At 47.3% G+C, this 12,066-nt stretch overlaps 1 protein-coding gene across 5 annotated transcripts in view; it reads left to right on the plus strand.

Annotated features, from left to right (window-relative positions):
- The window catches only part of ASTN1 (astrotactin 1), a 304,165-nt gene that overhangs the window by 214,909 nt on the left and 77,190 nt on the right, over positions 1–12,066 (plus strand). For all 5 annotated transcript variants that reach the window (XM_040446694.1, XM_040446692.1, XM_040446697.1 and 2 more), the window contains 3 exons: positions 5,334–5,500; positions 8,746–8,940; positions 10,314–10,441. In XM_040446694.1, the coding sequence (XP_040302628.1) occupies positions 5,334–5,500; positions 8,746–8,940; positions 10,314–10,441 (490 nt within the window). The remainder of the gene's footprint in view (positions 1–5,333; positions 5,501–8,745; positions 8,941–10,313; positions 10,442–12,066) is intronic.

The following is a 12,066-nucleotide window of genomic DNA, read 5'->3' on the forward strand; positions in this document are numbered from 1 at the left end:
TGAACCTTTGGGAAGGTTCCCGGAGCAGAGGTCAGCCACCCGCTGCTGATAACTTGGGTCTTACTTCTACCCATTGTCCTTACTGTGCCGAGGTGGGAGCTGTAACGCCTCCCTGGAAAGCACCAGAGAGGGGGCTCTGTGTCCTGTGAAGTTCCCTAAGGTCCTGCGAAGTGACTGTATTAGTGTCCTATTGTTGCTGTAACAAAGGACCACGGGTTTAGTGGCTTAAAACAGTACTCATCTATTATCTTACAGCTCTCTAGGTGAGAATGCAACAGGAGTCTCATGGGGCTAAAATCAGGTATCTGCAGGGCTGCATTCTTTTCTGGAGGCTCCAGGGGAGAATCCATTGCCTTGGCTTTTCTAGCTTTTAGCGTCTGCCCTCGGGTTTTGGTTCCTGGTCCCCTTCTTGTATCTTTAAAGCCAGCTACGTTGCATTTTTTTCTGGCCATTCTTCTGTAGCACCTGCTCTCTGATCTTCGGCTTCTCTCATCCTCTTTTAAGGGCTCCTGTGATGACGTTGGGTCTACCTGGATAATCCAGGATAATCTCCCCCTCTCAACTTGACCTGCAAAGCACCTTCTGTCATGTAAAGGGACGCGTTCACAGGCTCCGGAGGTTATATTGCTGACACCCTTGGGGGCCACAGGTGGGAGATGGCAGTGGGATTGGGGCAGACTTGGTGGGCAGGATGCTGGTCCCCATTCCCAGCTTGAGCCAGGCCATCCTTCTTCTCATCCAGCCTACCTGTTGAGTTTTAAGTTAAAACACTTAGAAGGTTTGAAAATTATTTCCAGTGCTCTAAAATAACTCTACTGCCCCTTCCTCATCTCCACACTCTTCCTGAAAGTGGCCAAAAAATGCCTCTGCTTTGTGCACTATCCGTGTGCACTTAGGTGAGCAGACCGTGGCCTTGGAAGGCAAGGGGTCAGCTGTCCCGCATTCCCGTGTAATGAACACATGACCTTGCCTGCCAGAGCATTATGCTCTAATGAGCTTTGAATTACCCAGTGACCCTGCCGCCCTTGTGTCCACATGCTGCCCACAGTGGTTTCCCACCAAATGTGTCATTTCACCTCTGCTGGAGCACAGATGTGCAGAGACCATTACAGATGACCATATCTCTTTCTCTCTGTAGGACAGTAAGCAGAAGCCTATGCCTCAGAGGCTTTCAGAGAAATGGGGGCAGGAAGCTGAAACATAAATTTAATTCCACCAAACTTCCCCCTTGGGAGAAGTCCTGCATGGCTTGGGTTGGCATGTCAGAGCCCATCGAAAAGTCAGGGAAATCATTATTTGTAAAAGGAAGATCGCCATGTAGTCAAGGGGAGCTTGTTTGGAGTAGACATTATGGTTGGATATCTTATGAATCATCCAGGTAAGGCAAGGCAGGTTCACCTGCGGGAATGTGTTCCTCTTCTCCCAGGGGCCCCGAACATACTCACGTGTCCATCACTCCTATTCATCGGCTAACAGCATCTGCCTCGTAATCTGGAACAGAAGGGTGTATGTCTCGGGCCTAGTGAGATTTGACTAGACTCATAAGTAATTAATCAACCAAAAATCATTGGGAGAAAAAGAGGGAAGAGACAGTGAAGAAAAGAAGTTGAATTGGGGGGGGGGGGGGAATCATTTTAATCTCATTAGCAAATGATGCCTTAGACCAGTAATAAGTCAAGAAGCCATGAGCATCTCATGAAAGATGATTAACCTTGTGTAGTTTAGGGGTCGCTAAAATATGAGCTCATTTATTAGACCTTCTTGATGGGGAAGGGTTGTTGCCATAATAAACAGAGTTTTCTTTTTAAGCCCCTCGTTTCTAAAGGCTCTGGGACTGCTAAATGTAACCTAATATGAGAGGAGTTAATACATGACTTTGGGGCTCCATCCTGAGCAAACAGTGCTCTTTTAAGGAGTAAGTGGAGAGTTTGTGCACAAGCCAGGAGGTGAGAATGGCCAACACTTGCCAAGAGAAAATACCAACTCCTCCTGGAGGCAAGATTTCTCTCCTGACAACTGGGCTGTGGCTGCAAATACTTCTAAGAAGAAGACATGGTTTGGAGCCAGTAGTTTTTTTTGTATTGAGATTCAGATTTTGAGGAGTCTAGAATGTGACCACAACAGTACAAGGAACATGTGGGCAAAAACAAAAACAAACGTCAACCGTGGGAAACTTGATTGATCGGGCCTGTTGGAGAATGGGTGTTCTGGTTCCACCAGGGTTGAGAAGAAAACTGTATTTTCAGTTTCGGCCTTTTTTTTCCTGGAAATCTTTCAAGAATATTTTTCCCTGAACTGCAGACCAAGTGAGTTACAGTGCAGTGAAGATAATTGCATCTTTTTCAGTGATTGAGGAGCTTGTCTTGCCTTCAGGGTCATCCCTCTGGACGTTTTGAGTGTTTTTGCCTCATAAATATTTGTACCCATAATGTGTGTGTGTGTGTGTGTGTGTGTGTGTGTGTGTGTGTGTGTGTGAAGGAGAAGGGTGAGTGAGAGACACAGAGAGAAATAGAAATAAAAAGAATATTAGGCTAAACCTACAAATCCATAATTGATCCCAGAATGTACTCTGGGAGTTGCTCAAAACGATCAAATAAACAACAAGTCTACCAGATTGCTTTACCTGTTGATGTATTGAATTGACTTTATTTCATTAGGGATTCCAATGAGTCCACGTTTTCTCACACCTGAGAAGCAGCACAGCAGAGTAGAAGAGACAGACTTGAGCTTTGAGGTCAAATAGATCTAGTTCCAAAATCTGATTCTGCCATTTTCCACCTCTGTGACCTGAAACAAGGTACTACTTAATCTTTCTGAGTCTTAAGTTTGCTCATCTGTAAAGCAAGGTGAGAAAAAGTCTGTGTTGTTGCGATTGAAGATAATATATATTGATTGTCCTGCACACGGAATTGCTTAACTCCCGATGGCTGTTATTGTGATTCTCGCTTTGCTTATAAGAACAACAGAAACAATGCAACTGGGACAAGGCAGCTAACCATCTTCTCTCCAGATCTCCCGAGAGACTGTAAATATCAGGTGGTCCAACCTGGCACAGCAGTGGGCATCCAGACATCAGGGCCAGGCAAGTTGTGGATATGCCAGGCTTTGGAATTCTGGAACAAAGCCTGCTTGGGTTTCCTTTGGTGAAGTCTTCGTCAGAAATCACGCTTAATGGAAACAGGCAGGTGGAAAAAAAAGCGGGTGGCTGGGAAGGTGGGAGTCCTGGCTGGTGAGCTCGCCGATGCAAGGGTTGAAACCACACGTGGGAACGACAGGAGGACTGGCTTTGTCTCTACTTTGAGGGCTTTTCTTAAGCTTCACAGAAGGGAAAAAAGAAAAAGGACTCCTAGCAACCAGGGCAGCCCATTTAATTCCAATCGAACTTCCACGTCCATGCGGGGCAGCCTCACAGTGGTGAAGCCAGCTCCCTTCTGGTGGCACATCTGCCCTAACAGCCGGATGGCCAAGGAGGTGGATGGGTGGGGTGCTAACAAAACATGGGGTGCCATCCTCAGCTGCCTCATTTGCTTGTTTACCATCATCTGGAACATCTGGGTCTGCACCGCGTGGGGCAGCCCTTGGAAGTGGCTTTGAATGCCCTCACCTTCCAGCACTCCAGCTGGCTTCATGGGGAGGAAGGGGATGGGCCAGCCTGGTAGCCCGGTGGGCCCACCGAGGGGCCATTTGTTTGGGAAATTGCAGAATTAGTGCCAGCAAACAGTGCGCATCCTGCTGTGATCTTGCGGGGAGGGGAGGCGGGTTTTCCCAGGCCCACCTGCGGCAGCCCCGGGCTCCTAGGCCAGAGTGCTTGGCAGTCGAGAGAAAGAAGCAGCCAGGCAGCAGGGCAGGGGGAGGGTGGGAGGGTTGACGCTGTTCCACCAGGTTTTGAACGTTTTCCGGTTGGGTCTTGGAGGAGCGCGTTCGTTAGTTGATAGTGTGTGTAGCACGGTCATTAAAAGCAGATCATCTCTAGACAGACCCCCAGCTCGGCCCCACACTAGCGGCTTGGCCCTGAGCAAGTTACTAACCCCTCTTCCGGCCGTAGCGCAAATGTGCCGAATCTATTGAACAGATAGAAGAAGCAGGAAGGCGAAACACATTCATTGACTTTTTTTGGTGGGCTCCAGTGCCGTTAATTGGCAATATTAATGGTTTCCACATGGATTAAATGAGGACCCTCCTATAGGGTGCTGTGAGACGAAATACCCAGAGCACCACCGTAATGCCCAGCTCCTAGTAAGTGCTCAGTAAACAGTGACTATGGTGCGAGAGACAGATCGCTGTGGAAGCTAATGATGCGGCGGCCGAGTCGCGGACCCCCGTACTCAGCCTGCCAGGTTTTAGGTATGGTCCTGCCTGATCGGCAGTGGGACTTTAGGAAAGTTAAGTTTTCTGTGCTGCGGCTTCTTCGCCTGTCCCGTGGGACCGATCATGCTCCGTACTTCAAGGGGATGTGTCGAGAGCTGAATGAGTAAGACCGATGAGTTAGACCCGGCCTGGTGTGTGAGAGGGCTCCCCCTGCTCACCAAGCCCCTTTGTCTTGCCCAGATTCTGGCTGACATCTCCGTCTGGATTATCTTTGCTGGCACTCCTGGGGAATTTACTGAGGACGTAGCCGTGCAGAGAAGCTAATCGTTGCACAATAAGAGCATCCAGGACACTGGGACAAAGCCCAGACCCAAGCGCAGCACCTGTGGGTGTTCATGTAGCAGATGCCCTTGTGTCACGTCCTCCACAGGCGTCCTTGAGGCGGGAGGGCTGTGGGTCCGGCCACTCCCTCCAGGAAGGCAGTCAAATCTCCCTCCGGGGTCACGGAGAAAGTCCACTTCCTCCTTCCAGCTGGAAGTCCTGGCTCTGCCCGTTCTCTCCAACACCGTCGGCTATCTGGTTGGCAACATGTTTGCATGTTAAAAAAAAAAAAAAAGTCCTATTAATACTAAGTGCAGACAGTAGCACTCCCTCCCCTTAGTCCAACTAGTCCAAAGAAGTCTCTGCTGTTGCTGTTCAGTTCTGCCCCACTGCTGCCACCCAGTTGGGAGGCCAGCACACCTCACTCTTGTCTTGCTGTGACGTCCCCTTCTAGCCCGTGTAGAGGAACTGGCTTTAATGCAAATGTGTGTGATCTGTGCCCAGAGAAAAGAAGCAAGATGTCAAAAAGGTCGCTTGCTTTTAATGGGAGTCCAGCACGGTGGGAAATTCGTGCATTACTTGCCAATGTTAATGGTTTCAAGGCTGAGTGCTAAGAATAGGCATGAGTGGTTACACTCTGGTTCCCCGAGAACTCAGTCCCCTGATTCACCTCCCTGCATGGATGTTTTTTTTGACTGTTCCAGTGCCCGTCCGGACTGAGCCCCATGAAGGACAGCTCTGGCTGCTACGACCGCCACATTGGGGTGGACTGCTCAGATGGCTTCAATGGCGGCTGTGAGCAGCTGTGTCTCCAGCAGATGGCGCCCTTCCCGGATGACCCCACCTTGTACAACATCCTCATGTTCTGTGGGTGAGTCGAGCCGCCCGTGAGGCTGGGATGCGGGATGGTCGGTGTTAAAGCCAGGAAAGTAAATCTAAATGAACCGGTCACCCTAGGCCAGCCCTTAGGCTCTGAAGAAAGAGCCTGCAGGACCGGAAGAGCAACACTTTAAAAGTCAAGAGTTGAGAGGACCCTCAGGGAAAGTCTAGTCCCATCCCCATGGGAGAGGAAGCTGACCGCAGTCATTGCCAGCATACCCCAGAATTTTCCAAACTGTTCTGCGCAACTGTGTTAACTGTGTTTTGTGACACAAGGGTTTCATGGCCCAAAAGCTTGGGAAAGATTCTGTAAAATGAATTAATTCTCAGAGAAGGGGAGGGGGAAGTCTTTGGAGGAGTGGAAACATGATTAAACTCTGCCCCCAAAGCCCCAGCATTTTATGCAGCCACCCTCCCCCTGACCTGGTCATTCCTCGGTGCAGTCAAAGAGCCCTCATTTCATTTGTTCCCAGGATAAATGTGTGAGGGAACAGGGCAGGCAGCGCCACCCCATTTTACAGAGGAGAAAACCAATGCACCGTGAGGTTAAGATGCTCCTCAAGACTGGGAGTTGGTAAGCGGGAAGATCAGGATTAGAATCCAGGCTCTCTCTCTCTCTCTCTCTCTCTCTCTTTAATTCTGTGGTTCCCTCAAAATTTACATTTATACCACTGACTAGAATTATATTTAAAGACCATTGCATGTTGGGGCGCCTGGGTGGCGCAGTCGGTTAAGCGTCCGACTTCAGCCAGGTCACGATCTCGCGCTCCGTGAGTTCGAGCCCCGCGTCGGGCTCTGGGCTGATGGCTCAGAGCCTGGAGCCTGTTTCCGATTCTGTGTCTCCCTCTCTCTCTGCCCCTCCCCCATTCATGCTCTGTCTCTCTCTGTCCCAAAAATAAATAAAAACGTTGAAAAAAAAATAATAAAGACCATTGCATGTTATATTTATAAAGTAAATAACGATTTGGCCCATTCTTGTACACTCATGGTTTGCTTGCCTGTCCTTTCCTCCGCTTTCCTTCCTCCTTCCCTTCTTCTCTCTCCCCGCTCCTTCCCTTCCCTCCCTCCTCTCCCCCTCCCCACCCGTCTCCCTCGCTGTCAGGGAGGGTGCATGCTTTATGCCACACACCATGCCAGCCCCCGGGCAGCACAGATGAATGACATATGGTTCTTGCCCTCAAGGATCTCATAATCTAAGAGTCTTGCAATGAAAATCAATGTTTATAATAATAAAGCTATGCTAGCTTGTCGCTAAAAGCCAGTGCCTGCTGAATAATCATGACAGGATTATTGGGTGGAGTGCTAATGTTATTTTATTGTATTTCATTGTATTTTGTTTCTTTTCAATTGATAAGTTTCTTGTAAAATTCCCTTCTGTAAGTGGCAACTTGTTCTAAATTGCAACGTCTCTATAACGTCGTGGGGTACGGCTGGCCCGCTTCAATGAATAGAGATACTTTCATAAATTATTTAGTAAACATACATATGGGCATCTGGTCTGTGCAGAGAACCTAGTTAAGTGTTAGATACAGGAGAGACCGCAGGATAGGTGACTGGCCTCTGCCCTGAAAGGAGTTTACGGTGGGACACATGTATGAACACCAAGAAGGAGGGACGAGTGAGGCAGTGCGGAAGGGGGAGCTGTCAGGACACTTAGGAGGGACTAAGAGGGGATCGGCTGGCTTCACGGTTCTTTCCAGAAACAGTGAGTTATGGTTCCAGGAAGGAGCCACTTCACTGCCTTGACCCAGACCTAGGCTGGAGCCGTAGAATCCCTTGTGGGGACATCTGTGGCCTGGACTAATGCAGTAGGTTCCTACCTGGACTCTCTTTCTGATTTCAGTCAGAATTTGGTACGTGTGTGAATTTAGCACTCTCCAAGCCCCTGTATATGGCCTGCGAAAAGAGTTCCAAGACTTCACACTTTTGTGTAAAGACTAAATCACAGGCACTTAAAGTTAAAGAGCTATAGTTCATACCGGTTAACACAAATCTGTAAATGGCAAATGCGGAATATGAACCGTTAAAGTTGCGGTAACACGGACCTCATTCGTCCCTCTGCTGATGATAGCGATAGCAGGATTTGATGAGTATTTGCTGTTTGCCGGGGACACTGTAAGTTCTTTAAGTTCGTTGTCTCACTTGATCTTCTCAACAGCTCTGCAAAGCAGCCTTTCCCCCGCCTTTTACAGTTGTAGAAACTGAAGCTCAGAGAGTTTAATCGACTCACCCAAGGTCACCCAGTAAAGGGCACCATCATCACTTCTCACCACTTAACACTGTGATTATTTGTTCCTCCATATAGAAGAGAGGTCTTTATCTTGTTACGAAAATTACCATAGATAGTGATAAATGATGTGTTTTCATGTCACGAACATCTATAAATTCTAAATCCGGTATATTTTAAGGAGAAACCCACATTAAATTAATCTGCTTTTTAAATGATGGGTTTATCAAAGTAGTCCTTGAACTAACAAATTACATTTTTCTCAGTATAACTACAAATAAGGTCCCATTAATGACTGCTGGGTCACTGAGCCATATTTACCAACATCAGTACTGCTCTTCCGTTAGAGTAACTGTACATGCTTAATGGGGAGGGACGCCAAGGAGGTGTTCACACAGCGTGCCCTAGCGTCTATTTAGTTCAGGAAGGCTACTCGGAATGGAGGGGGTGTTTAACATGGGATGATCTTGTGTTTGAACACATTCACCCAGAACACAGTCGGAAGATGATCGATCTTTCTAATTTCCTAGTTGACTTGTCACAGGACCAGATGAGAAGGTTATTAATTTCTTAAGCCCAGTGTCATTCCTTTTGCTGCCTAATTATCCTCCAAACAAATGCAAGGTCTGGCCACACTGATGGTTCTGGAGAAAGGTTCTAGAATATCTCAGATTTCAATCTGGTAACCCGCTTACAAGCTTATGGCCTGTGACTCTTCCCCTGATCTATTTGGGAGAGGATATACTTAGAGAAGGAAGCATTCCAAAGCTCTGAAAGCACTTGTCTGCAGAGGAAAGGTGAGAGTTTCTGTATGATCACATAATGGAAGGAGACTCGGTTTGTAGGCTTAAGAAACTGAGTTCTAAAGGGACCAAAATGAACCTGGGATACTCATAATCTTTACCACCCAGCACTCTCCCAGAGGTGTTTCTTCCCAATCTGTTGGGTTGAGTTGACTGCATATCTCATTGATGGAACAGCTTTTTATCTTGAGTTTTCCACCATGGTAGGTGCATCGAGGATTACAAGCTTGGTGTGGATGGACGCTCTTGCCAGCTCATCGCGGAGACCTGCCCAGAGGGCGGTGACTGTGGGGAAAGCAGGGAGCTTCCCATGAACCAGACCCTCTTTGGGGAAATGTTCTTTGGTTACAACAACCATTCCAAGGAAGTCGCTGCTGGGCAAGTGCTGAAAGGAACATTCAGGTGATTCTCATGTCTATAGAACTGATTATTCGGCGCCATTGGTGGGTCTTCTTCCTTGAAGAGCTTTAAAGTCAGCATAAAGCTTTGTATCTTAGAGCAAGGGGAACGGCATCCTAAAAGGACAGGTTGTGTTCTCTCCCATGGTCTTCTCCTCTTTCCAGAATCTGGGAACCGTGCTTCCTCAGGGTGAAAAAAGGTGTTAAATAAATTTCTGTCTTGCCCAGGCAGGGACTGCAGATTTCCCATGGGAGCCACCAGAGAATCCTCATGTTCTGATTTGCTCTGAGTGGAAGAATCAGTGTGTGAGTCAGTCTAGAATAGTAGTCCTCAAGTATGGCCCAAGGATCCTGAGGGTCCCTGAGATCCTTTCAGGAGCTATACAAGGTCCTGCCTCTCCCAACTACAGAGAGAATGGATTTTCCTCATTCACTTCAACCCTAACAGTACATTACAGTAAGTTGCATGGGGAGGAGAGAAGCCAGCTGCAAAAGAAATTTGCAAAAAATATAAAGTAATGCCACTCCCCTCATCATTTTTCACAATATGTTCATTTTTAGATGGATTAATACATATTACAAAAATTTCTCTTTCAATTTCTAATATGGTAAATATTGACAGATAAAATCCAAACAAACAAAATCTATGTGGGGCCTTCATTTACTTTTAAGACTACGAAGGGGTCCTGAGAGCAAAATATTTGAAGACATTGATTTAGAATACTTCTTGGAGATTCTCCATTTGATCCCTGTTCCTAGTCTGTCTTAGGCTGTTAGAATACATCTTCCTCAGAGCCCATGCTTCCCAGGAGACAATGATGATGATGATGAAGGGGAGGAGGAGGAGGAGAATGTTATAATATGGACCAGTAATCGGTAACATCCTAGGCCTGGACCCTTATGAGCAAACCAAGAGTAAATACCCAAGCCAGTTCTTGGAATCAGTTGCTTTTTCTGTTACAGACAGTAGACTTTTCCCCTTTTAGGCTGGGACTTCATTTGCCAATGGCAAGCAGTGAGATGTCATAACTAATCTTGTGGTGGCTGGAATCTTCTCTGTAGTCTAGAAATAAGACTGTGTATGCCCAGATCTTGGGGAGTGTGGATCAGGAGGTAGGGCCTGGGATGGGAGGAAGGGAAGAATCTTCTCTATCGTCTGAATAACCTTTTTAGCTGATTTATGTCTCGTCTGTTCTGGCCCTCACCCTACCTCTCACACCCTGTCCTACTCCAGGCATGTCCAGCAAGTGGGGTTCAGGAGGAGGGAAGCCTTTTGGTCCAGGAAGAATTTTTTTATTGTAGGTTGAGATCTAGATTGCCCACCAAGAACTGGGATTCACCTTAACACTCAGAAATGACCATCTATTCTATTTCCAGGCAAAACAACTTTGCTCGGGGTTTAGACCAGCAACTGCCAGATGGTCTTGTGGTGGCCACTGTTCCCCTGGAGAATCAGTGCCTGGAGGAAATCTCAGAGCCCACCCCTGACCCCGACTTCCTGACTGGTGAGTATGTCCTGCCCCACTCAACTGGCAAAAAGCAGACAGCTCCTGATGGTTTCATAAAATCAAGACTCTTGACCTCACTTATTTTGGTTTTGAAACCAGCCAGGGCACCTGGGTGGCCCAGTTGGTTGAGCATCTGACTTCAGCTCAGGTCATGATCTCGTGTTCTGTGAGCTCGAGCCCCGCATCAGGCTCTGTGCTGATGGCTCAAAGCCTGGAGCCTGCTTCGGATTCTGTGTCTCCCTCTCTCTGCCCCTCCCCTGCTTGCACTCTGTCTCTCTCTGTCTCTCAGAAATGAAAAAAAATGGTTAAAAAAATTAAAAAAAAAAGAGAAACTAGTGAGTAATTTCCATAATAAACAATAAGAACTTAATCCTGAAACACTGGTAGGATTATTTGTCAGTAAAATTGCCAATGTTTTTATATAATCATCTGCAAAATGGTAGTGTTAGTACTTTTCCCTGCGAGTCTCATTGGGTTGCTTTGAAAACAAATGGCATAGCAGGTATGTAATGGTTTAGAGGTCTCGGTGGATTCGAGAAAGTGAAGTCAGAGGGAAGGTGGATGGCTACCATAGCCTAGGATATCTGTCACTGGGCCCGCTGGGTTCCCTGGCAGGTACTTATGGACCAGCACGAGGGAGGAGAAAATGGTAGAGTTTTGTTGTCGAATGACCCTGGCTTTGAGTCACAGCTCTTTCTTTCTAGCTGTGTGATTTGAGGCCGTGCAGTCTCTGGGGGGCTCATGGGCCTCATCCTAAGTTGGGGATGATGACCCTCAATGCTGTTTTGAGCCTGCTGGCATTCTTCCCCGGGGCTCATTACGGAACTAAAGTATGGGTTGATTGGAAGAGGCAGGAACCTCAGGGAATGCTCCTCCATTTTGGGCCTTTGGAGACCTACCCTGTTAACACATCCTGGACTGAAGAAGACACTGCAAAAGTCCAGCGGACCCCTAAGGGACGGCCGACCAGGAACTCAGCATCACTTGCTATAAAGCTGGATGTGAGCTCAGTTACACTGCTGCTGTGCTCAAGTCTCCCATCATTCTTCTCGTTTCCTCGTTCTGTGTCTCCCCCATCCAATACCTTTCTCTCCTTTTTCTTCCCTCTTCTGAAGAATGGGTTGTGCTGAGGGCAAACCTTTTCAAGATATCAAGTTCATGACCTTATGGTCCAAACTTTATTTTAGACCTGAACCAGATTAGAAGTAGGTCTGTCTGAGGGAGCATTGCGTAGCAATTAATAACGTAGGCTCTGGAGCCTGACAGCTGGGCTCAACCCTTCCCTGGCTGTGTGATCTCGGACAAGTTACCTACCTTCTCTGTGCCTCGATATTTTTACCTGTGAAAATGAATAGAAAAATGTCTTCCCTATGGAATGGATACAAGGAGTAAATAAATTCATATTTGTAAAGTGGGTAGAATATTCCTGGTGCTCCGTGTCTAGTGGTAGGCAGTCCGGTTTTCTCATTTCCGTGTCACTTGCTGAGCAATACTTCCCATGTGTGTGTGTAAAATGCCCGGAAAGAGAAGGGTACAATGACACACAGAAACAGGACAGGTTCCACACCAAAGAAACCTGTCTCCTGTTTAAATTTTTTTTTTCAACGTTTATTTATTTTTTG

Source organism: Herpailurus yagouaroundi, unplaced genomic scaffold (assembly GCF_014898765.1).
Source record: "Herpailurus yagouaroundi ecotype Mexico unplaced genomic scaffold, PumYag 195, whole genome shotgun sequence".
Classification (NCBI taxonomy): domain Eukaryota; kingdom Metazoa; phylum Chordata; class Mammalia; order Carnivora; family Felidae; genus Herpailurus; species Herpailurus yagouaroundi.